The sequence below is a fragment of the Acipenser ruthenus genome, chromosome 3, assembly GCF_902713425.1.
Source record: "Acipenser ruthenus chromosome 3, fAciRut3.2 maternal haplotype, whole genome shotgun sequence".
Classification (NCBI taxonomy): domain Eukaryota; kingdom Metazoa; phylum Chordata; class Actinopteri; order Acipenseriformes; family Acipenseridae; genus Acipenser; species Acipenser ruthenus.
This window is the reverse complement of record NC_081191.1, coordinates 97844526-97872203: the sequence shown is the minus strand read 5'-3', so window position 1 is coordinate 97872203 and position 27678 is coordinate 97844526. Positions and strand designations below refer to the sequence as shown.

The 27678-nt window shown below is 38.4% G+C and overlaps 1 protein-coding gene across 7 annotated transcripts in view; it reads right to left on the bottom strand.

Annotated features, from left to right (window-relative positions):
* LOC117394603 (partitioning defective 3 homolog) overlaps positions 1–23538 on the bottom strand; it is a 372730-nt gene extending 349192 nt beyond the window's left edge. For 6 of the 7 annotated variants that reach the window (XM_059019440.1, XM_059019441.1, XM_059019444.1 and 3 more), the window contains exon 1: positions 23067–23537. In XM_059019440.1, the coding sequence (XP_058875423.1) occupies positions 23067–23186 (120 nt within the window). In that variant the 5' untranslated portion in view covers positions 23187–23537. Of the gene's footprint in view, positions 1–23066 lie in introns of all 7 variants that reach the window. The other variant, XM_059019442.1, reaches the window with a different exon arrangement.
* Between the last annotated feature and the right edge of the window lie 4140 nt (positions 23539–27678).

Sequence of the window (27678 nt, the reverse complement as noted above, 5' to 3'; positions counted from 1 at the left end):
TCAGCTTTGGCTGTAAAGTATTCCTACTAGAATGTTACAGTGCAATAAAAATGGTCAAAAAAATAAGCTAAAAAAAAGAATCGTATTTTGTCATATACTTGTACTTGCTAGAACCAAAGTCATTGTATTTTATCTTGCTCTTAATTGTATTAATACTTGTACTGTGATTCTTGAAATAAGGGCGTCTGCTAAGAAATAAATAATAATAATAATAATAATAATAATAATAATAATAATTCCTTTAGAAAACAGTTTTCACATAGAGACACAAATCCCAACTTGACTTAAGAATTCCCTTGACCGGCTGAATTATTCCAGCTAAATTACTGGAAACGTAGCAAAAATGTTTTTCGGGTTCCCAGCTCAGGCAACTTTAACATGCAGACTGTACAAAAAAAACTGTTTTATTAGCAGGAATGCACCTTTTCCTTTAATGAGGATTCTTGTAAAGTTACATCTGGGCAACAAGTGATTAACAAGTGATCAGCATCCACTGAGCTTTATTAAAACAAGACCTGTGTGCTTTCATGAGCGCTATGGAAGAAATTAACAAAATTTTCATCTGCTGAACTTATCACAAAATATAGCAAAACACAAACCTCAGGTATTTGGGTGTGCAGCCCTCACAGGATTCAGTTTCCAGAGTTCCACCAGAATTCTTCAGCAGACATAATGTCAACAGTTTGGTGGTGCATTTGTACAGACTGGAGCACTGGGAACCCATGATTCATATCCTTTTAGAAACAGAAAAATGGTGTTCTGTACCAACTGAATATTCAAGGATATATGACTCGTTCAGCTCCACAATAGGACTAAGTTCCCCATTAAAGGTTTTTTGTGGGTTTAAGGGATGAACGATCTGTAGTCCTAGCATCTAAATGTTGTGTTTAAACATGCAACAGGTTTATTGAGCATTATACTGTATTGTACTGTAGTTTACACTAGATCCTTAGAAGTTCTTAAATATATATTAGATGTGACCTCTAGCCTGGAGATTGCCGGTTCGAGTCCAGGCTATTCCACTGCTGCCTGTGGACGGGAGTTCCCACGGGACGGCGCACAATTGGCCGAGCGCAGCCCGGGTAGGGAGGGCTTAGGTCGGCCAGGGTGTCCTCGGCTCACCATGCACTAGCGACCCCTGTAGACTGGCCAGGCGCCTGGAGGCCTGCCTGTAAGTTGCCCAGAGCTGCGTGGTCCACCGACGCTGTAGCTTTGAGGTGGCTGCATGGTGGGCCTGCAGAGTGAAAAGAAGCGGACGGCTGACGGCACATGTTTCGGAGGACGCGTATGTCCGTCTTCATCTTTCCCGAGTCTGCCAGCGCGGGGGTGGCAGCGGTGAGACGGGTTGAAATAAAAAAATAATTGGGGAGAAAATGAGAAATTAATTGGCATTCCAAATTTAAACTAATAACACCATTGGTCATATTCATTGCAACGATGCAGAACTCCAAAAACACAGAAGTAGAAGCCGTGGAAAATGAAGAGACCTACGCTGCTGTCTGGAGACAGAAAGCAGATAAAGATGTTATTCAGGGTTTATTAAAACAAAAAACATATAGACTGGATATTGCAGGTACAGTGGAAAACTATGAAAGTGTAGTTTTGAAAAAGCCTATTTTATAGGAATAAAACTTAAAAAGGTATGTGCAGTTAGATGTTGTATTTTCACAGGTTTGGTGCACAAAGGGCCCTAAAAGTATGACAGTGAAATGTCATACTTTATATACCCATACTTTACATACCAAAGCCACATATTATAACGCTAAAGAATCTCTGTAGTACGTTTTATCTGGATAACAGGTTATCTAGAGGCCAATGCTATTCCTCCACTATATCCGCATTGCCAGGGATATTTATCCCCATCTGGGGGACAATGATCTAAACATTAAAACAGCTATGTCAATGAATTGAAAAGACTCCTGCAAGTGGTTTAAAATAATAATAATAATAATAATAATAATAATAATAATAATAATAATAATAATAATAATAATAATAATAAAATCACTGACATATGATGAGCCGTGCCCAAAACTAACTTTGTGATCATGGCATTGTGATGAAAACAGGAAAAGACAGCCTAAATGTATTTTCACCATATTAACATCAATAAGAAAGCTATTGTATATGCATGTGCAGTATTTAGAGAGCTGCTCCTGGAAATCCCAGTTCTATGGCTATTAGCCTTCAAGGGTAGTTTAGTGGAGCCATTCTTCAAGACTATCTTTAATATTTGCCATAATCCTACCATGACTTATCAGGCTCGTCTTAATTATAAACAAGGCCAAATGAATCATTGTTTTGTCGGCCTGTTAAGTGTATTTCTATCAGTTCTCCATTTAACACTACCAACATTGTGAAGCCTGAGTGCCCAGTGATAACAGACTATTTACTGCCATCGATTTCACTCCTTAGTATAACAACAGCCTCCTGCAACTCCACCGGTCACATTACCCCTATAAACAATGGCAGGCTCTTAAGGGTTATTTTTTTGCATGGGATCTCAGAGGTTGCAATAAATACTTTAAATGGTTCAAAATGTGATAATTTTTCACAAAAGGTACATATGTACTCTATAATATTTAATTTTAGTAACACCATATACAGAAAAAAAAGACTACTTAACCAGTCCAGGTATTGGGTCGAAGCTATAGTTACACTTATTTACATACCTGACACAAACTATTTAAAAGTACTGATTGGTTTTTTTGCAGCATTACTTCATTGTAAAAGCTTTAACCTGCCGGTATTAAAATAATGTAGGTAGTTACAGTACAAAGAGAACTGTTTGAAGATTACTCAGATTAATTGAAGCTCGGTTTGCGGTAACACCAGGAACTACTGGAAGGTACTTTGTGGTATACTGGGAGGAGCAGAACAGAAGGCTTTGTGGTGCATTAGGAAGTGTGATTTCTACCCTTAATGGACTATCAGGAACCAACTACTGAAGCACACTTTCACCTCTCACACCAAATACTAACAGAACATGTGCTAACAGTAGTAAAAATGCTCTTCAATTCGCATCTTGCTAGAAAAGTTCTGAGATACAGAATTTTCTGTTTGTATACATGTGCGTGACATCATTTGGTTGGCCTGTTTTACATGAAGGGATTCATAGACTGCACAGTAATGCTCTAGAAGCTGATAACAGCCCGCAATGTAGCACCAACGCTAAGAGTATTTGAATGATCCTCCCTGTTTCATGTGGAGCCGAGCTAGTAAAACTTCACACAGCTGATAAGAATAAACTAGGATGAGCACTGTGACAGATGAAGCACATAGGCTTCTGGAATAAAGACTGCACAGAACCGAAAGGCAATGTAGTACTTATCTGTAGTTAGGAACATGCTGGGGGTGATCTTCTAAATGGTGTTTTATGTATATATAACTGATGCAAAGCAATGTTACTGAAGGCCATTTTAATGAGACCAAAGGCTGAATGAATATAAATTAATTACAGTTATTTACTTTAAGGTAGGGTTTCCCAAACCTAGTCCTGGGGGACCCCCTGTGTCTTCTGGTTTTCATTCTAACTGAGCTCTCAGTTACTTAACTAAACCCTTAATTGAACTAATTTGCTTAATTTCAGATCTTAAAGTTGCAAAAAAATCTTAAAGATTTCAAGTTAACTATAACATTTTATAAGTAACTTGAAATCTGCTGCTTTTTAGGAGCTGAGAAATTAAAAAGGTCAAATTAAGCAAATGAGGAGTTCAATTAAAAGGTTTAGATTCTCACCTTGGACGCAGTCTCAAAATTATGTGAAAAGCCATGTTGAAAGAAAGTGAGAATTTTACATATTCTCAGTGCAGTAGCTGAAGCAGCCGACCACAGAACAAATTGAAGTGAAAAGGGGTTGAATGCGGGCTCCTGAGTGGCGCATCCAGTAAAAGCACTTGCGTAGAGTGCAGGATGCGCCCTATAGTCTGGACGTCGCAAGTTCGAGTCCAGGCTATTCCTTTGCTGACCGAGGCCGGGAGCTCCCAGGGGGCGGCGCTCAATTGGCCGAGTGTTGTCCGGGGGGAGGGAGGATTAGGTCGGCCAGGTTGTTCTCGGCTCACCGCGCACCAGCGACCCCTGTAGTCTGTCCGGGCGCCTGCAGGCTTGCCTGTAAGCTGCCCGAGAGCTGCGTTGTCCTCCGACGATGTAGCTCTTGGGTGGCTGCATGGTGAGTCCGCAGTGTGAAAAAAAAGCGGTCGGCTGACGGCACACACTTCGGAGGACAGTGTGTGTTCGTCTTCGCCCTCCCGAGTCAGCGCAGGGGTGGTAGCGATGAGCTGAGCATAATAAAATAATTGGCCATTCCAAATTGGGAGAAAAATAATAAAAATAATTGGCAACGACTAAATTTATGGGGAAAAAAGGGGTTGAATGCAATGTTGTGCTTGAATCACTGTTTGTATGCTCGCTTACAGATCAATGACAGCATAGCATATGCTTGAAAGCATAGTGATGATTCAAGACAATGATTGGATTGCTTCCAGGCAAATCAGAAGGAGAAAAAGGAAAGCTTTCACACAACGTGGTATACAGTGTTAGCAGATGCTGCAAGCATAGTCATTAGGAACATCTGTAACCAAGTTATCACATTTCAATCTGGCAATATGGGAAACTGTAGTGAGAAATCAGCCTCTAAGTCCCAAAGGGTTGGATATCAGTGAGATAACTGAATAGCACATTTTGTAGTTAGGCTGAAATAACACAACACACACACACCATAAAATATCATTAAAAATAATCTTATAGAACAGAGATAATAATCTTATACCTACAGTACTACCATTATGATAGTTTGACAAGACCGTTGAGTGTCAAACAGCAGAAGGCATTTCACTATTTGTGTAAAATATTTCAAACAATTTGATCCGCGAAAGGAATTTAGTAACCCAAAGACAATCATGATTAACAATAGAGGTATACAAGATAAACCCTTTATTTAAAGGTGACTAAACACAGCCTTAACAAAGGAAATTTAAAAGAGCAGTCAGGATTTTAAAGTCCTTTTAAAAGATGCTTGTGTGTGCACATATTTCAATACAATAGACTGGACAATAAAAAGTGGGCAACTTGAAACTCTTAGTGGAGGAAATGGCATAATACACCACACGGGAAACTCCCTCAGGCATGAGGTTGTGTGTGCATTCATTCATTCAAGAGGCAGTTCCTGAAATAACCGAGCTGATCTCCTGTGTGTCTTTGAAGAGAGGGCAACTGCATTTTCCAGCCGGGTTATTCTCTGTAATAGAATCACAATCTGTTGACCTTCTACATTTACAGGGCAAAGTGAATGCTCCCAGTCTACCCACTGGAAGAATCAAAAGCAAGTTTTGACAGGTACCAAGTGGAGGGGGGGGGGGGGGGGGGGGAGATGTCATTTTAGGGACATTGAAAATAAGTAACAACCAGGAGTTACTAGCCCCTACTCCAAGATCTGCAAACAATATCCCCTGTAATTCCAAAAACTTGATTAAAAACGTATTGTGCAGGGGCATTTAGTGCTCGTTCACTTTGGAACTCTCATCCAGGTCCTGTAAGAAATGCTGAGTGAATCAAAATCTTTAAATCAAAGCTTAAACATTTTTTAAGGATGTTATATAAATGGAATTGGTATTACAAGATGTATTGCAGTAATAGCCATCTGAAAATAAACCTGTTTTGAAACTGTTCCACAATTATAAAACGTACCATGCTTTTATCAACAACTGGTTGTGCTTACCTTTAGACTATATACCTTTAGACTACAATAACAATGTGCATTATCAATATCATATGGGAGATACGGAAATTGAAGAAGGAATCTATGAAAAAGACCTAGGAGTTTACGTTAACTCAGAAATGTCTTCATCTAAACAATGTGGGGGAGCTATAAAAAAGGCCAACAAGATGCTCGGATATATTGTGAAAAGTGTTGAATTTAAATCAAGGGAAGTAATGTTAAAACTCTACAATGCATTAGTAAGACCTCATCTAGAATATTGTGTTCAGTTCTGGTCACCTCGCTACAAAAAGGATATTGCTGCTCTAGACAGAGTGCAAAGAAGAGCGACTAGAATTATTCTGGGTTTAAAAGGCATGTCATATGCAGACAGGCTTAAAAGAATTGTATCCATTCTGTCTTGAACAAAGAAGACCTGAGCGAACTGATTCAAGCATTCAAAATTCTAGAAGGTATTGACAATGCTGACCCAGGGGACTTTTTTGACCTGAAAAAAGAAACAAGGACCAGGGGTCACAAATGGAGATTAGATAAAGGGGCATTCAGAACAGAAAATAGGAGGCACTTTTTTATACAGAGAATTGTGAAGGTCTGCTGAAACCCTGGGATGAAGCTGACACCCTGGGATCCTTCAAGAAGCTGCTTGATGAGATTCTGGGATCAATAAGCTACGAACAACCAAACGAGCAAGATGGGCCGAATGGCCTCCTCTCGTTTGTAAACTTTCTTATGTTCTTATATTTACTGTACTGACTGTGCTCTGTTAATGTAAAATCGTTTAGTCTCTGTGGATTTCGCTTTGTTCACTGTAGACTCCAGCAGTCCCAGCTTGCACTATATAAATGGTATATCTGACCAGTTGTTGGTTAACACAGTGCTGCACAGAAGGAACAGTTGGATTACTTGAGAAGGAAAAATAATGAGCAAATCCTCTGCATTTTCACATTTAGCAAAGTCTCCTATGCTAAGCTGTGACAACCTCAAAGCCTCATGACTGTAAAGAGTTTATTTTTGTAGACTTCAAAAAAGGATCCCTAATTTTAGACCAGCCCTCTGGTAACATGGGAATCCCATGCTGATGCTAAATTAATTAGATTCTCGTCATCGTCGCCCCCTCTTTGTCACTGTGGGTTTACTCTAAATATGCCAGTGTCGGGCACACAGTACAATTGGTACATTAGTAACATAATCGTTAATTATTGTTCTGAAATTAAAGTCATAAAATTAATATCAACTAATTAATCTTAAATGAGGCGAATTAAAGTTTATCATTTAAAAAGTATAGTACTTTTTGAATCAGTGTTGGGTCTCGGATCATTATTTCTACCAAAACATCATCGATCCGGAAGGCAGATGTTTGGGGCTTAATAATGTAAAGCACAGTGCTTAGCAGACAGTCTTCCAGGGCTATTGTTAGGACCCTGTTCCCCAGGGAACCTGCACTCACGTGCAGGGCAGCTTCACTGAGTCCCTCTGCCAGCAGGATGATAATCGAACATCAGCAAGAGGAGGAAGCGCGCCTTCACGTTATCTTTAGACAAGAATAATAAACCTACACCCAAAGAAAAAAAAAATCTATACAGGACCCATTACACAGGGAGATCAATCATTGGGCCGCAGTACAAAGCGCGTACTAACACTTCAAAACAGAATTTCATGTTCCGAGTTTAGAAAAGGATCTGCCACCACTAAAAAGAACTGAACTGGTGTAGTAAGGGAAAATAGTCTATTTATTTAGGATACCTTTTCCGAGATGAAGCATCTCTACTGCAGGGCTGTTTCCAAACGCTTTGGTGGACTAAAATTGCTTGAACCACAAAACAACTAAAAAAGATAAAATGTCTGAGAAGAGGAACTGCAGGAGGAGTTGGAATCTAAAAGAAAAGTGTCAATGTGAAAAAAGTATAGTAGACTGAAATAGTAATACCGATTATCATTCCCTCCCTGTAATAATTACAGCCATGGCAAAGGGACCTGCTCAGTGTATACTGAAGTGTTCCACAGCGCCACACTAATGTCACTCTGGAGACCCTCCTGCATGGGGCAGCCAAACTAATGGAAGGTATATTGATGCAGTACATTACAGAACAGTCCTTGAAGTGTTCAGGCACACATACATTTACAAAGTGACCTGCCTTCATGCTTTTTGCAAAGCTCAGCCAGTTACCAACATTGCAGTTTGGTTCCCATCTCAGGGAGGTAGGGTTTCATACACTGTGGGACTCCCTACCAAATATAACTGGGTGTGCACCATATCCAGTCCCCTCCAGACTCAGAAGCCTATTGATTTAATCTGCTATACAGGTACATTGCTATACAGTCATTGTAACTGTACTGCATGCAGGAGTGACTTGGCTAGAATACAAATGGTCAATGGCCAGGCTCTTAAACTGAAATCTGTGGCACTTGATCACTTTAGAGCACAGCTGGATTCAATCATACATTACACATGTCAACATAAAGAACTTTAGAAAGTTTTATTAGAAACTCTCTGTGCAATGGAAATGAGAACACTATGGCCCATGATCATACTACTTTTGCAGTTTTTAATAAAACTACTTTGTGTTTTTCAGCCTAATACTGTTCACAGGTCCGATGAAAAACAGGTCGTACATTACAGACCTACCAAAATCCCTGTGATCAAAACCTCCATGGGTTCTATCTATTCCTTTAAGTGTTGCTGTAGTAGAAATGAAAGGGTTAAATATGTTCACCGTCACTCTGACTAAACCAGATATTACAGATATAGCACAATAGTGTCCTTCGTTGAACAATAAGGTTCCACACCTTGGTAGACTCTCAGGCGTGTTGAAACAGGGTTCTCTACATCCTTTCTTCTCACTAAAACCTGTTTACTACATTTCCCACTCTAGCAATCTCAATGCAGAAGCTCAGTACACGCAGAAGTCAATTTAAAGCACTATAACTGAAGAAACCCTTTGCACTAGTGTTTCTGTTGCGTTTCTGTTTAACTTCAAGCACGTTTTTTTTAACTACCTGCGAACAGCATTGAAAGTATGTAAGGAATTCCAGCAAGCTGTCACATGACTACTTGACCTGCTGTCCCACGCTGCAGTAACTCCACTTCAGGATGAAGCTTGGATTCCAGATGGTTTATCCAAGAACCCAGTATCCTCAATTCAAGTACAAAGTCAACAGTGCACGACTGCATCAGCACAATAGTTCAGCACTAACCCACATGACAGAAGTATCTTTGGATATCACACTGCAAACTGAAATCCTCATCCTGAACCCTACCTTGACCTCCACAAGCTACCACACCGCTTGTTGGAATATGACCCAGACACGGGAGGCCTTCCAAGAATGCAAACAGAGCTCCAGTGACAGCTCCATCAGCTACTTATCTGTGCTGTTCTCTCAAGGTGTGGATGACACACACCATGCTCAGTCTGGACCCTGGGAACACACATGTGTGTGTGTGTGTGGGAAATACATTGTTACAACAGTTGTCGAAGGCTCTCATACTAACCTAGTTCTCCTAAATGTAAATGCCATCCCAGCTCAAGAGGACCAAAAGGGGGTAGTACTGTAAATGTCTGTGTGAATGACTTGCATCAATTATGTATTATTTGTAGGAAAAGCCGGTGAAATAAGATTTTAAAATTATACGAACACTGTTGGTCTAAGAATTAAAAATGTGAGCTATTTAGACAGTGGTCTGAATTGCTTTTAAAACAATTAATTGAATACACAGTATTGTTTTGGTTTATACATGTATACAAAAAAAAAAAAGTAGGCTAAGCAATATTTTAAATAGAAGTTGTGTTTTTAAAATGTGCTTAAATTTATGGGACAGTTGAGGTAACCAAATATTCAAATAAGGAAAGGAAAAATCAGGTTTAAATCAAATTTGAAATAAAAAAAGAACAAAGTACTACAGGAATGGCACAATAGTGTGTTCTACAAAAGGAGCTGCATTCAAGAAAAAACAATTAAATACCAGGCTGTTTTTTGCAGTAACACCAGTACAATCTCATTGTATACCGAAAAAAGCCGTTTTAGAGGAAATACCTCTAAAAAATACTCCCAAAGGAATAAAAATAAATATACTGCGCTATGCCGCATTTCATAGCCGTCAGGTACAGCTCTGCTCCCTTCAGCAGTATCTGAATAGAATGGTTATGCACAGAGAATGAAATTACTGTATTACCAATTACTGCAATCTTCCAGTTCTTAAACACACTGCCGAGCTGGGCAACACAGCATAGCAATGCACACAGGCAGCTACTGCAGTTTTAATACAGTGCTGCTTTCTAAGCTATGGAACAAACCACAAAGCACTAAGCCAATTGAAATGCTATTTGTTATCCTTCAATCAAGATTAACATTACAAAGGGGACAAAAAAAAATATCCTGTCCTTTGCAATGTGTCATGGGTTAAGGACTAAGGCTAACTATCATTTATCAATGCATAAACTTTCAATGTGTCAAGCAGATGTAGATGCCACTACAATTAAACTTATCTGCAAAATAGTCTGAATAACTTTGCTGTCTGTTGAAAATGTGGTCCTATTCTTACTTTTCTTCCTAATTTCGAAGAGAAATTAATCATAGAAAGCCCTTACAGATTTAGTCAAATAAGCCAGCACAGGCACTTCATAAGCATGGAACAAGCCATCTAAAAATCAACATGGGGGTTGCAGACTGCTTAGGCTGGCTTGGGACACAAAGCCATCAATCTACTGTACACTTATTTACATTACTTCCTGCAACAATACAAGCTGAAGGATCGCCCAATCTCACACACAGTCTGCATTAGAGCCCATTAGCGGGCTGTCAAACCCTTTAGAAAGATCAGTATACATGGGTGGCTTTCATGCACCAAGCTTAATGATTACAATTATTAAGGATAAACACACAGAAAATCAATGATGAATTTGTTGGAATACATTTGTTCCCCTCAGTGTCAAGCAAGTTTTAATTGCCTCAACCACATACGTCACTCTCCTAGCACATTGCATTTCCTTGGGTATTACAACAAATAATTAGCCTTGTTTAACACTGAGATGATGAATTACTCTGTTAAACCATACACTGAACACCATCAAACAACAGCAAGCATGACTTTCTGAATCTAAAGCTGCAGCTTTATCAACAGAAACATGTTGCTTTAACTCTTTCAATACCATCATACAGCAACTAACTGTATCGTTTCATCATCAAAATATAAAGTAAACATAGGCAGGCAGATCTAGAGGGTTCTTTGAAATCATTTAATAAGTGGACAGTAACTGAAAGATTATATAGGAGTGTTTGATAAGTTTGGTGCAAAAATCTAAGGGTCCCCAATTTCTTTAATGAGAACTTAAATGTTCTTTCTTTCTTTCATTTTTGCACAAACCTTTTACAATGATTACCTCCAAGATGTTGTTAAAAAAAATACAAAGCCTGGCCTGAAAGGTTTAGCTTATGAACTCTCCATTCATCATCATGTTTTATTCAATGCCTGCCACCTGTTGAAATGCACTAGCTTCTATTTAAACTTGCTTTGCAAAACACAGATAAAGCTGGGACTCGCTGGAGTCCTTCCACATTCAACAATTACACTGGAGTGATAGTTCATTCATGTAACCTTGTCTGGCTTTAAGCCATTAGAATCTATAGACCTACAGAGCAGATGAACGATGGAATGCACTGAAGCAGCAGCATTGCAAAATGGTGCAGGGAGTGCTCTCAGGGTCAATTCCTGTTTTTCATTCCAATCCCTTTTTAAAATCAAATTGCAATTCCTTCAACGGAATTAGAATTAATAGTTTAGAGACGTAACTGTTGTTGTGACTGTTCAACCGCTTCCATTTGAAGCCAATTTCATTGTTAACAGTGACTTCAAGTTAAGTGATTTGTTGCCACTGTGAGAAGCTCATTTTAACAGAATACTGCTAATTGCAATGTAATCAATAATGTGTTGGAATTGATTAAATATGAATTAGGAATTGATTTTAAAAAGGAATTGGAATTGAAAAATAAGAATTGACCCCAAACCCGAGTGCAATATCTGCTACCTACATTTGACGAGAGGCATTTTACAAATCGGTTTATTAAATAGGTCACTCTTCTTTACTATGCATTGTATTTATTATTAAAATAGGCATGACCTTTATAAGACAAAATAACTGTGCTTTGTATGTCCGTACCAAGATAAATCACATGATATACGGACATGTGCAATGGTCACAAAATCAGGATGGAAAAGCAGGCACCTTCACTACATGTCCCTGTCACTATACATGCAGAATCAGGATGGACAAACAGACACCTCCACTACATGTCCCTGTCACTATACATACAGACTCAGGATGGTCAAGCAGACACCATCACTACATCACTGTCACTATACATAGAGAATCAGGATGGACAAGCAGGCACCTTCACTTTAGAACATATAGAACAACAATCCTCCGAACAAGGTTTTTCTTTCAGTCCTCTTTCAATGCATTTTTAATTAATGTATTGTGTATTAAAAGCGACTTCCTTTAGCAAAATTAACCTCATTAACCTTTCAGCTGTGCTTCCATGGGTATTTAAATATTTTCAGGCTCACCAAGCATTCAGTTAAAGGGTACATAAGGACCTTTTTATTTTATTGTATCATATGTTCCCATGTGTTGCTACAACTGTTTATGTAAGGTATGTGTATTGTTTTAATTTCTTTTTTTTAAAAAAACATTTTGACCACTTTTTTAAATTTTAAATTGCATTCCCTGCCTCAAGATGGCTTCACATGTACCTGCATGGACCTCTCAGAACTACATTTCCCATATCCTCCTGCTCACATATGTAACAGATGGATTTACCAGTGATCAGGTGGATGATGGGAAATGTAGTTCTGAGAGGTCCATGCAGGTACATGTGAAGCCATCTTGAGGCAGGGAATGCAATTTAAAATTTTAAAAAAGTGGTTAAAATGTATTAAAAAAAACATGTAACACAATAAAATAAAAAAAGCTCCTTATGTATCCTTTAAGTGGTTTCTATAAAGCCCTGTGGAAAGAAAATAAAACTTCAACTACATCAACGCTGCTGCAGAGATTACATCTTATACACAACAAAAAGTTAATAGATTGGATCAAAAGCACAACTGTACTATACACCTCACCACATCAGAAAGATCAGTATAACATACAACATTAGGCCAGACATCATTGGTATTTCATCTTCAGAAACATTAAAACTAGTTTATACTAGTAGACCATGCACTGTAGAACAGTGTGTGCATTTGTGTTTAGTGTGTACTTGTGACCAAACCCGAATAAACATGAGAGGAAAGCATTTGTAGAAAATTGAGAGGACATGCAGAGCATTTAAAGGGACTGGATTAGAAATAAAAAGCATCATCACTTATGGTTGGATTTGTATTAGCAAGACAAACAACTTTTTTTGGTTGTGATACTCAGACGAATGCTTCATCAAGGAAGGCATCAAATGAGAGAGTAACAGGTTCGCTAAAAACTACTCCGTTCATATTAATTGAGTTATTTTCCCTTTTCTTTGAATGTCTGATCTGGCTTCATGAACTTCAACATAATATTGAAGCAACCACTTTTGCAGTTGGTTAAAGCTTAGCATACTTTTTTTTTTCTTTAACAGTATTGACTCACATTCCTGGGTTACGAGTCAAATTCTGATTCATGTTTTTCCACTATTTCCGTTACAATATCTTCCTTTGTAATTACTATGAAACTAAATGAGCCAAAAATAGAACAAAAAATCCCTCCCACTTCCACTCTTAACTGCATGCCAACCAGCTCTGGTTAAGCCAAAGAGCAGAGCCAAAACTGTTTCATCTTCTCATTTAACTTAAACAACTTATGGGTGTGAAATATCCTAATGCAGTCCCCATTGTGTTTTGATTCATTTTGTATAATCTTTTATTTCAGTCATTACATCTTGGCGACTTCAGTAAAACCTGCACCACAGCTCTTATAAATCATGTTTCTGAGTGTAGCCGTTAGCATGTCCACCTGAAACACTTTGCTGCTAGGGTAAGTAAGAAATACTACACTGGGGTATCAGCTAGAGGCAGTGTTGTAGAGGCATACGTGAATGGTTAAACCCTGGCCTGATGTACCTGGATCCGAGACATGATTCTGAGAGCTCTACTGAGGCCACAGTCACCAAGTTGGGATGAATATTCGGTTCACCACACTTTGAAGACACAGCAAGGGCTCTCGTGGTGTTTGCTAGTGTTGATGGCAAGTTTGATTGATTGGTTGTCCAGCAAATAAACAAACAAACAAGTAAAATAAATAAAGCGATTTGTTACACGACTAAACAACCTGTAAGCCAATTTGAATTCTTAACGGCTTAGTCACAGTCCCATAATACATGCCCCAACTAAGAGCTGGGGTGGGTCTGATTGCTTTGATATCAACATCCAGTTAATTTCCTTAATCTTTCCAACAGTGGCAATGGGCGGGCGGGTATATTTCTAAAGATCTGGCAAGTGCAAGCTAGTTTCTGCTTTTTAAGAAGATTCAACAACTTTACAAATTAATGAGTGTATACCTTTCTAATGAAGTATCTGTAACAGAAAAAGCCAGGATACTGCGCACAAAATATTTGTTTCTTTAAAATATATATATATATATATATATATATATATATATATATATATATATATATATACACACACACACATATATATATATATATATATATATATATATATATATATATATATATATATATATATATGGAGGTGTAGTTCCCTACACTGAATTACTTTGTTTCATTTAAAGTGGTTCTTACCTTAAATAATAAAAATAATTGCCCTACTGTAAAATGTAGGGTCTCAACATTACCATGTGGAAAAGGCAATCAATCCATGTTGCTTCCTAGGGTGTGACTGCAATGACACCCTACTGCAGATAGTGGCAGGGCTGCAGTATTCGATGCAGTGCAGAGTTAAGAACACCTATGACACGCACGACAAAGGACTTTCAAATAAGAATAGGAGTGTGTTCTTCTTGTGCAGAGAATACATTTGCAAGGATTAGTATTGATTGTGAAAGTAATATGCCTGACCCACTTGTATACTGTACATCTGAGCTGCAAAGTGTAAATCGTAGATATGTTTTACAGCCCATCTGGGGAAACCCCTGCCTTTGAAAAATGCTGTCAAACTGTAATATAAATCACATAAATCAGCAAAGCAGACCTCCACACAAAGCTGGGCTAACTGAGAACAAAGACTTATTAACGTAATATGTGGCATTATCGTTTGCTTCACAAGAGAAATCAAAACCACGTAATGAGTGCGACCTTAACACAGGTCACTTAGAGCTAAAAAAAGAATAACTCCAGTAAATATTACCTATTGTGTATTACCAACTGGCACCACTTCATAGATCCTCATAGATGTTTTCCATTAAAATAAATGCACATTATGGTAAATGTTAACATACATTCTTTTTTTATTGTTGGTTATTAATGAATAGAATCTACTGATCCCAGGGAGAGGTGTGCAGGTGTCACCTCATTATTCAGAAATTCAAGGTAATCCAAGAATTCTGATCAATAAACAGAAAATCCCTTAGACAAAGCTCTTCATTAGCATTTACAATACCACACTGCAGCAGTATGAATGCTGCTGTGCCAGTACGTTATAGATCTTGACATGCGATGGTCAAGACCTAAAACGTACTGGCGCAGCAGCATTGTAATTATATAAACTGTTTCTAAAATCAGATTTACAAACAAATGACACACCGATTGTATGTGTGTTTAATAACAGAATTCACATCTGTGCACAGCCAGAGTTCAGATGAGAGCACATTCCACAAAGCAGCTCTGCATTTAAAGGGCCCTGAGCCAACAACCCTCATATTAATTCTGTAACAAACCATTTGCTACAAGACGAGTAAATTGCAGGGAACAGGGATGGTGGGAAAAACCCCAGAAATCTCTTTGAACATAATGCATCTTAGGGTCCTAATGAAACAGCCAAGCAGCACATTCTTTTAGAGTCTGCTCAGTGGAGCCGATTCCATTATCCACACCACTGATTCAGAAGGCAGGTGATTTTACGGCCCACTTTCTGCCCCCATCTTCCCTACTTACACTATTTGTCTTTGTTCAGTTGCATGCATTTCTGCCTTCCCGCAGGACATTCTGTTTCAAATAAATGCAATGCAGATTAGCCAGTTTTGATCCTTAAGGACAATTGCCATTTGTGTTTTTTTTATATAAAAATAAAAAAAAACTTGAGCAGACACGCTACCCTAAAAACTAGGGTGTCCATACTGGAAATAATTTTAAAACTTGAAAGTCTTAAGAGTATTATATGTTGCAGGGATGGAAATAAGACTCCCGTTGCATAGCAGTTTGATCCATTCCTCATTTTACTATGATTTTAAGACATAACTGAGCTTGTTACAATCACACTGTGGCTAATCAAGATCACAGTAAAACGTGAAATGGGTGAAACTGCTATGCAATAGGAGTCTTATTTCCATCCCTGTGTTGTAATCTTTATCCATCTATTTCTAAAATGAAGGCCTTAATTTCCTTACAGAATTGAGAGAAAGCTATAATCAAACTGCTGTGTACAGCATGACGTACCAGCTAAAAGTGTAGTACAGCATATTTGGATCCATCTGGCATGAACAAGACATTTACCAGCTACTGTTTTCCTAACTCAGAAATAAACACAACCAATAGTAATTTGATTAACTAGCTATGCTGTAATATATATATATATATATATATATATATATATATATATATATATATATATATATATTGTTTTTTAATGCAAGACTGAACTTACTGCAGATCCAATTTCAATTATTTCCAAGATCTCCATTTGAACTTATAATTGGCAAATTGTTAAATTTCCTCGGAGCTACAGAATACAGTCATCCTGTTTTGATCCATACAAGAGATATTTGACTGACAGCCTACATTTCTTAATACTGTAAGTGCATTTAATGTTATCACAAAAACAATAAAAAAATATATTATTGGTATGTGACAAAGTGGCTGAGTGGATGCAGGTGCAGGGGTGATGCAGTGCGGTAATGAACAGACAGAGAGGTTTTATACTGTTTGGAAAAATGGTGTTGGTGACCAACAACAATAATAATAAACAATAACGGGTTTGCAGACCCAAACAATAACAATAACCCAACACGTATCCGCCCCACAATTATACACACATGGTCACCTGTCCTGGGTGAGTGCAGTAGTGCTCGTGGTGGGCGATACAGATTATTTGTGCCAGTTGTGCAGTGCTGTTCCAGCTTTAGTGCTGGCCCTCGGCAACAGCTCTAGAATTGTGTTAGCCATCTAGTGTGGTGTAACAAACAAGACAATTACACACAGACAAACAAACAGAAAACACTCACGATACTGCTTTCTCTGGTTAACGGGGTCTCTCACAGTCCTTCTCTGTTTTTAATTACAAACCAAATGCGAAGGAAAAGATTACGATTCTCCGTCCCCTTTTATGCTGTCACACATGACACCTTGGTAAACGAGTGCAACCGCCTCTCCAATCTGTGGCTGCCACGTCGTTTCCCTTCCGGGTCAATGCGTTCTTGCAACGGAGTCTCGCCTTCATCCAGACTGGCCAACTTCCCGACCCTGGGAAAGAACCAGCCCGTTCAAGGAACTCTGTTCTCGCTGCTTAGCGCCCTCACAGGTCAGGAGGGATATTTACAACCAAGAATCATTGTATTTCTGTCACAAGGTAGTATAGCCGATTAAAAACTAAATGTCTGCTAATGCAGACAGGCAGCCCATAGTTCACAGAAGAAATTACAAGTCACTCAGGAAAGCTTCAAATGCTAGTGTGCAGTTGTGGTATAAAAGATGCCTGTTCTTGCATATTCAGCACCACTTCCTAGTTTAAAGCAGCTTCATGGCCTTCTGCTTCAAGGTAGACCATTCGCTTATGCATCCCCCCAACCCCCCCCCCCAACCAACCTCCTGTACATCACACTGATTAACATTAACAGAATTCATTCGACAAGCTAAGTGTAGCTTAATTGAAGGCCTCCAGGCAAATATGCTAATTCATGTGTGTCTGAACATTTCCATGTAATGCATTAAAATTAACAAGACTGACATTGATATGAGGTAAGAATATGAATAGTATTTAAGCACTTCAAATCAGGCCCTCGGCATGCACAGAACTGGGGGGTGTGGCCATTGTAAGCTTGCCTCTATACATTGGAGAACGGAGAAGGAGAAGGAGGAGTGCTTATTTACTCCAATTAGAAAGCCAGACACCACTTTCCTGTGTGTATATTTTATCAGTCAAGGAAAACCAATCACTTAAGCTTTGGTTTAGCCTGGATGGTACGTAAAGTATTTAAGTACTCGTATATTTACAACTAAAGGCCTCTACACACCAGACGTGATGCGACAAGCGACCCTTGAGCGCCTTTAGTAAGCAATGGCGGAAGTAAAGCTCCTCATTGCAGCATCAAAATACCCAGAGCTGTACAATAAAGGACATAAAAATGAGGGAGAACATCAGGCAGTCTATTTCCAGGGAACTGGATATAGCTGGTGTGTATGATTCATTTACCTTTACTGAAATAAGTATTCTGAAAAGCCATTATGTATTCTACAGCATACGTGTGTTTTTTTTCTAAATGATGATACAATCAGATGAGAGTCGCCTATCACACCGCGCTCACCTGTCGCCACTGGTGTGAAAGGTAGTGTCGCAGCAAAAGTACAATTTTATCAAAGGACGAATCTCATCACGTCCGGTGTGTGGAGACCTAAGGCTATGATTTTGGCACGGTCATTTTTAGTAGATTTCACAGATGAGGTGTGGCAAAAAAACAAGAATTCACAAAAAGGTCACCAAATAATGTAATTTTAGCTACATCAACATGCACAGGAGCTTTTAAATAGTACACCAAAACCAATAATATAAAGACTATTGCTTTTGACAAGTTTAGAAAGTTTTAGAAGTGCAGAACGTCCAAGAGTTATTTTCCCAGATTCTGAAACAGCATGTTGTAAAGAAAGCCTCCAAGTCAGGACACTTGTGTTCTCTGATGCACGGGTTCTTCTGTCTTTACAGAAAACAGCTCACTCACTGGTTTGTGTATAGCTGTCTTTCCTACTGCAGATTCAACGGCTTGAACTAGCTTCTGTTTATGTAAAGTGCTTTCAACATGTTTGTCACAGTCTGATTTTCATTTGTGTGTACAAAACATCATGCTACCATTTTCAGTAAATGTCCCCTTTGGATATTTTTCACTTCTCTGCTTAGCAGTGATATTTTTTCACCCCATAAATTTCCATTCCACTCATTTACATGCTGGCTCGCTCAGCTACAACTCTCATTCGCCAACCTACATAGCTACATGTAAATAGCAGATTTGTATTTTAAGTTCATGACATACTGCATTTTTGATAGAAATAAAGGAAGTGCCTAATGAAATGTGTTTTTACATCCATTTTCAAGATTTCACAGACTTTATTCCAATTCACAATTTCCACGACCACCATGACATCGTAGCCTTATTTATAACCCAGCAAATAAATATATTAATGAGAAGAAAATCATGAAAAACTATCAGAGACCAATTAAAAGGTATTGATTGTATGAATTAAAATGTGCAAGTTTCCACAAAGTCACAGCAGAAATAGAGGGTGTTTTATACACCAAAACAGAAACCAGTTCTTACTATAATGGCTACTGACAAAATGCTCACTTTCCCTGCCGCCATATAGTTTCTCTTATGGATCACAAGAATAATCAGCTCTCTCGTAAAACTCTGATTCAGCACATTGAAAAAGGAAGAGTTCCATGAGTGCCAACAGGAGCTGGCAAATGCCTGAAAGCTTCAAAGCAGACATTGAATCAATCAATATTGAAGTAACCTGTGTTCTGCTGAACTGGTCAAAAGTCATCCTTGGCTGGGCCACACTCTGAATGCATATAGGCCTGCAGAGTCATAAACACATTTTTTTTTTTTTTTTATCCAACAGCTGTATCTCACTCCAAGATCACAGATTTATTCTTCAGCATGGTGTACATTTTAAATAGTAGGAGACTGAAATAATAAAACAAACTCAAATTTAACTATCTACATTTTAAAGTCATTTACAGCTGGGTTCACAGACCCAATTATCAGTAACCATGCACTACCTTGTATGGTAGTCTAACATTAGTGCTAATTAGGATATGCAAAACCAGTCATTAGTGACTTCAAATGTAATCTATAAAACCCATTTACAACATATCTATTCTCTGTGTATTGCTTTCCAGTATTAGTATAATGCCACTTCCAAACTTGTTTAAAATATACTTTTACAAATGTACCTTAAATTTTATTTATATGTAACATCTTATTTAGGATTTCTGCAATTTATTACATTGTTTTATTTTAAAAGCATTGATTATAACTTATCCCTGCAGTTACATTTAAATTTTCCAATAATGACAAATAAAGTGCTCAGCAGAAAACAATGAAACTGCAGTAATTCTGCATTCAGTTGTAGTTTATAAGAGAGCAATTTCAGAAGCTTTTTCTAGGTAATATATCCCCAAACCTGCTGTTGCCTTCTGAAGCCACAAAATGAAGATGTACAGACATGTCTGCACTGCAAATGCTGTCACACAGTATGCAAAGGGTCACTGTATAGTACACTAAAGGTTTTAAACAGTTATACTGGGTCTCAATGCAGCAGGAAAAATACTACTCTTGATAGTGCACATAAGCATTCTGTACACTAATGAGTCTCTCCTAAAATACTGTAGCGTTCTCAGTTAACACAGGCAATCTACACACAGGCGGAGGGCGGGCGCGAACCTGGGACCTCTCGCACTGAAGTATAGCGCCGATACCGCTGTACAAGAGCCAGCTCCTTTGCAAGGAGCGTATATCGGGCTTATGTCTTATGTGTGCAATTATGTCACCTACCAGCCCTGCTGCTGCCTTCCCCCGTGCACACTACACTCTCCCCTGCCAGCCTCAAGTCCGCCCCAGACTTACTCACCAGGCTACAGTCCGACGAGTGCGTGCCGGGGTACCTGCATCCCACTAACACCAATGTGGTGGTATCAAGAAGGACACAAGGCTAAACTTTATTTGTTTTAGCTTCAATTATTGCTTAAAAAGCTGCTGTCAGCCACAGCTCATGCTTCTACTAGTTGGCTCTTTCTCTCTTCTGCTCCTTTTCTTCGTTATGTTCTCCTTTCAGTCCAACCTTGGAACCTAGAAGCATGAGTTGTGGCTGACAGCAGCTTTGTTAAGCAATAATTGAAGCCAAAACAAATAAAAAGTTTAGCCTTGAAACCTTGCCTTGCGTCCTTCTTGACAGTGCCACAATATATTAAATCTCCCATTAGATCTAGACTCCAGTTCTGCCTCTAGGCAAAAACTCAATTTATTTTTACAATGATCTTATTTGATTTATTATCAAGAACACAACATGCCTTTGGCAGCTTTCAATCCAACCCACGTACAGCATAATATTGCGTGCATCTGTACTTTGATTTGACAAACAGACACCACATTACAGTACTGAATTATTTAGTACAGTAATTAGACTACCAAATGCAATAGTGTTTGTGTTCTCTCCAATCTGAAGATCACGTATCAAGATAACTGTAATGTTTGCTTGCTTGCCCCACTGCTTCATCTTAGGCCTGAATTAAATCAAAGTGTATGGTGACACCTTCACTTTACATTATAATGGCTATGGTACTGCCTTCATTCGGACTTAACCCTGGCCTCAGTCCTGAATATGAAGTGTGTGCGCGTTTGTGACAAAGACTGCAGGATTGCGTTGAACAGTTTGTGGAATATTTAGTTAGGATAAAAACAAAACAAAAACACCAGCAACAGGTTTAGATCTGAACCTGGCTTTGCCTTAGTAAATGAATATGAATAGTGATTAACAGTCCAACTACATTTCACTACCATGTGTAAGGTAGTGCTTTATACTTCATTTCTCAGGTGAATCTTCAGAACATTTCCACTTGAAACTGTTACTTTACACTGCAATTCAAAGATTGATGGCGTGAGGTATTTTATAGCTCCCCCTTCTACAAATCACCAAGGAACATTAATTGAAAACGTGAAGTCTTTAGTTGTAACCAATACAGCGTTGTTGCTGTCATGTACATTAGCTGTCCACACCAAGTGGCCCAATGAAATCCCACTTCAGTCTCTTAACAGACTTCAATCCCTCAGTCGCGTTGTGGGGACACATAAAAGAAGCTGTTAAGTAAGCCTTGCATTAAACGTAATTAGCAATTGCAATCTGCAACATTGTAAAAATGTAACTGAAACATGAATACAAATGATGCTTTAATAATTCACTACACACACACACAACACGATTAGTGTTGTACACAGTATTCAGAGCTATTAATCCCAACACCTTTATTTACACACCTACTCAAACCTCTAATTAATGTTCTTTTCCCCCCACATATGCTACAGCTTGGCTGTTTTCAATGTAGAAAGGCAATTCTAACCAATTCCCTCCTTCTCCTGATGGGCCTGAGTCATTTGGGAAGCCTGGGGCTGGATTTGAAAACTAAACGTATTAATTTAGACAACATGTGTTCATTTTGTTATGTGCATGTATCTGGACACTTAACATTTCGATAAACATACAACAGTAGTAGGCTACCGGTATTGTAAAGTAGCACCCAGGCTTTAAAATGCAATGCAGTCAGATACTAATACCGAGCAAAGCAAACATCATTCCAATAAAATGCTTCATTTGATACTGTCCAATATGAATACAATCTCACAAAATTAAACAACTATGCTTTAATGTATAAAAATTTAAAAAATAAAGCATTTTTAAAAAGTAGATTATTCTAAAGCCAAGTTAACTATATTAAAGCATGTATGTTCTTAGTGCAGTTTGAGAGATAAACTTTCAAAATAGCAATTAAAAAAGAATTATAATCTTTAACTGAAGTTGCAAAGCTGCGTTTTTAGCCTATTTTATACAAGTTATGTATTTATTTATTTTTGACAACTCGTATAAGCAGGCCGATAAAGAAACCTGTCCCTTTAAAGAACATTCGGCTATGAACTTTTTAGGGTTATAATTACTACAGCCGGGGGCACGTACAAAACACAAAATAAAAAAAAAACCTCAACACAACAAACCAACTTTAGGAAAACTCTTTCGTCCCACTTGGAAATCGATTTCTCCCTATCCCATGCGATTCAAACAATTCCCTAAAAAGACCTTTAGGTTTGTTTTCCTTTCGCTGTTTTTTTTCTCTCCCAGAAAAGCGCCATATTGAACACGCTCCATTCCTTAGATTTGCAACACTGTTTCCAAAGCCTTCAAAAACAGTCAACAAAGGGATACATTAAAACGAAATCAGACTTACCTTGGCGATAGCTTTTTTATATCTCATGACGGCTTGCTGAATAAGACTATGTACTTTAATATTCCCATCCCCGCACGGAACCACCACCCGGGTCCTTCCAAAACACACTGTCACTTTCATAGTCTCTCCGATGTGTTCCGAAAACCCCACTTCCAGAAGTAAATGCCAGGTACTTTAAACTCTGTAAAGCCGTCCTTTAGGGTATATTTCCTTTGGTAGTGTAAAAAATAAATACAGAACAGTAAAATCGCCGAGGATTTTACCTTTTCTCCATGGTCGGTGCTTTCAGATGTGTGTTTGTGACCACCTGTTTAACGTTTCTGAGATCCTGCTTTCCCTGATGAACTGGTTATTAGATGGAGCCAGGAAGCCATTGAAATGAGGAACAGTCTCCCCGCCCTGGATAACACGAGTACTGACACAAGTGAATTGCTACTGCACGCCGCAAGATGCATTGGCAATGAATGGCACTGCTCTACTCAAAACGTTATGTATACATGTATTATATAGTTATACATAATTATATAGTTATCTAAGCTATATATATTAAAGTTATTGATCTGTCTAGAGACACTGAATAAGGGCACTTTTTTGACCTGCTGCTAAAAACTGTAACCACACCTCACCCACATTAGAAGCTGCAAAAGGCTGGGACATGCATGGTAACATTTGCGAGCCAGTGATTGTATTGCAGTACTATGCATTTACCAGCAGGCTAATGCTTTATGAGTATAGCCCAGAACGAATAATAAACAAAAAGGGGTATTATTATTTTAGCAACAGAAATCTGCTAGGGCTGGATTTTCTGAACTGTTCATTTTTTTAGTTGCCATTACTGTCCTATAGTCAAAAATCGTATACTAGTGCTGGTATTTACCTTAAATGTCAAACTGAGCGTGTATATACCACGTCAAAGTTTTAATTAATTAGGATACATGCATGTACATACAAATTCTAAAAGGGTTAAAGATGTTTTGAAAGAAAAAATGCCTGTTGTAAAGATTTTGTTCGTGTACATAATGCAGTTGGCATTCTTTACAAGCTGAAAGTACAAACCAACAGCAGCTTTCTTTGGGGTCTTTCTAGTGATCTCAACAATGGCTGACATCACATTTGTAAATCTGATTTCTTTGTGGGCCCATTTTCATTACATTTTTGTTGTATGTGGTGATGTTAATAAGTGGGTCAACATATCATCTCCATGGTAAAACATTAGAAAGATTCAATAGAACAGTTAAACAGCAGCAATACAGAAATGCCACCACCATTAAGATGTTTAAAACAGACTTCACTGAATCCAAAGGTGGGGTAAGGTATGCATTAAAGCCACCCCAATTGTTTATTTAATAACAAGCTGCCAGTTACTGTAATTCTTTGCCTCCACTTTCTATCTACTTCACTTAAACCATTGATTCACGAGACTGTTAACAGTGCTACTTTACGCACTTGAGCTCTATAATACAGACGTGCTCAAATTTGTTGGTACCCTTACAGCTCATTGAAATAATGCTTAATTCCTCCTGAAAAGTGATGAAATTAAAAACTATTTTATCATGTATACTTGCATGCCTTTGGTATGTCATAGAATAAAGCAAAGAAGCTGTGAAAAGAGATGAATTACTGCTTATTCTACAAAGATATTCTAAAATGGCCTGGACACATTTGTTGGTAACCCTTAGAAAAGATAATAAATAATTGGATTATAGTGATATTTCAAACTAATTAGTTTCTTTAATTAGTATCACACATGTCTCCAATCTTGTAATCAGTCATTCAGCCTATTTAAATGGAGAAAAGTAGTCACTGTGCTGTTTGGTATCATTGTGTGCACCACACTGAACATGGACCAGAGAAAGCAAAGGAGAGAGTTGTCTGAGGAGATCAGAAAGAAAATAATAGACAAGCATGGTAAAGGTAAAGGCTACAAGACCATCTCCAAGCAGCTTGATGTTCCTGTGACAACAGTTGCAAATATTATTAAGAAGTTTAAGGTCCATGGAACTGTAGCCAACCTCCCTGGGCGCGGCTGCAAGAGGAAAACCGACCCCAGATTGAACAGAAGGATAGTGCGAATGGTAGAAAAAGAACCAAGGATGACTGCCAAAGAGATACAAGCTGAACTCTAAGGTGAAGGTACGTCAGTTTCTGATCGCACCATCCGTCGCTTTTTGAGCGAAAGTGGGCTCCATGGAAGAAGACCCAGGAGGACTCCACTTTTGACAGAAAAACATAAAAAAGCCAGACTGGAATTTGCTAAAATGCATATTGACAAGCCACAATCCTTCTGGGAGAATGTCCTTTGGACAGATGAGTCAAAACTGGAGCTTTTTGGCAAGTCACATCAGCTCTATGTTCACAGACGAAAAACTGAAGCTTTCAAAGAAAAGAACACCATACCTACAGTGAAACATGGAGGAGGCTCGGTCATGTTTTGGGGCTGCTTTGCTGCGCCTGGCACAGGGTGCCTTGAATCTGTGCAGGGCACAATGAAATCTCAAGACTATCAAGGCATTCTGGAGCAAAACGTACTGCCCAGTGTCAGAAAGCTCTGTCTCAGTCGCAGGTCATGGGTCCTCCAACAGGATAATGACCCAAAACACACAGCTAAAAGCACCCAAGAATGGATAAGAACAAAACATTGGACTATTCTGAAGTGGCCTTCTATGAGTCCTGATCTGAATCCTATCGAACATCTATGGAAAGAGCTGAAACTTGCAGTCTGGAGAAGGCACCCATCAAACCTGAGACAGCTGGAGCAGTTTGCTCAGGAAGAGTGGGCCAAACTACCTGTTAACAGATGCAGAAGTCTCATTGAGAGCTACAGAAAACGTTTGATTGCAGTGATTGCCTCTAAAGGTTGTGCAACAAAATATTAGGTTAGCGGTCCCATCATTTTTGTCCATGCCATTTTCATTTGTTTTATTATTTACAATATTATGTTGAATAAAAAATCAAAAGCAAAGTCTGATTTCTATTAAATATGGAATAAACAATGGTGGATGCCAATTACTTTTGTCAGTTTCAAGTTATTTCAGAGAAAATTGTGCATTCTTTGTTTTTTGTGGAGGGGTTCCAACAAATTTGAGCACGTCTGTATATAGAGGCACGATTGGCACTTCTCAGTGATAGTGTTTCTGTGAAAGTAAACATCACTGTTTTATTAGACATTTTCATTTTTCAATTCAGTCAGCAGCAATGTATCCATATTCCACCAGATGTGCTCTTTAATTAATAAATATTTGAGTGAATAGAAGTGGATGGATACAGTGCTAATTATTATATACAGAACTCAAAACCGGTGCGGCAGGATCCTACACGGTTTCCTAATTCCATGGTTCTGTTTTGCTTTATTGACCTCTAACATGATGTGTAATGTGAACAAAAAACAATATGATGGTGCAGATATGAGGATATGGGGGTGCCTTTATACTGCTCTTGACACTGTAAAATCTACACTGTAAATAAAGTTTTTCTTCCTCACTGGCCCCTTTTTATATTACTGCATTTACACATTAGTGATTTTGATGACTATCCCACATGTAACACATTATTCAAAGAGAAAAGTACTAGACTTTGTCTTGTGGTTCTGAGTACATAATAGAACTCTATGCCTTTTAACATTGAGGTAATTCATTTGAGTTTGAATTAAATTATTACCTTTGAACTTCAATTGCTTCCCATCTGTCCAGGTGTCAATAGACGAACAACCCCAGTTCTGCCTACACTATCCCATAACCCAATACAGACTTACCGTAGTAAACTCTGAAGTTGTCATTTACAGTGAAATGTGCTTTGGACTTAAAAGTATTTACCAGATCAGAAGCCATGTTTAATGACAGACAAGCTACTTTGAACTCTCGGAACTGAGGATTGTAAATTGCACTCAACCAGGTACTGCAGTTTGCACATTTTTTGTTTTTCAATTTATATTCTATCACAAGTAATTATTCACTAGAATGAGGACACAGGCTGTGACTAAGCAAAACCTCATTCTGGAATATGAATGCATAAGGAAGCCATTTACCTCAGTGGTTGACATATTGACATATAGGAACAATTTGGGGACATGGGTTACACTTAATTATAAACTGTATTCATTCATCATCTGGGAGTCTCAAAATACAAATATGTTTAATATTCATTCAGCAAACAACACTGAGCTTACTTGATAAATAATGTGAAACACTTTTAAGAAGATATAAGAATCTACAAGGATACAATTACACATTTGTTTCCTTTCTATAATCCTTGTTCCTGTTTTTTTCACATTGGGGGTTTGAGTTTAGTTCTTGTAACCAATATTTGAAACAGGCTTCTATTAACCTTGGCAAAGGTCGAATAGATTATACTTACATCATTAAGGCTCACCTTGCCTAGAGACAAATGTGTGGTCATGCCATAGGGCCTCAATTGGATTGATGTTCAGCAGCTTGGCAACCCAAGGAAAGTATGTGAATTTTGATTAGGTTCCATACCTCCTTGGACTTGTATCTTGTTAGATCTCGAAAGCTAAAGCAATGAAGTTCCAGTGGCCCTGGTCAGTGCATGAATGGGTGACGTGAAAGAGTGTTTCAGGCTGGGACACTCTTACTGTACCTCAGAGCAAGGGATG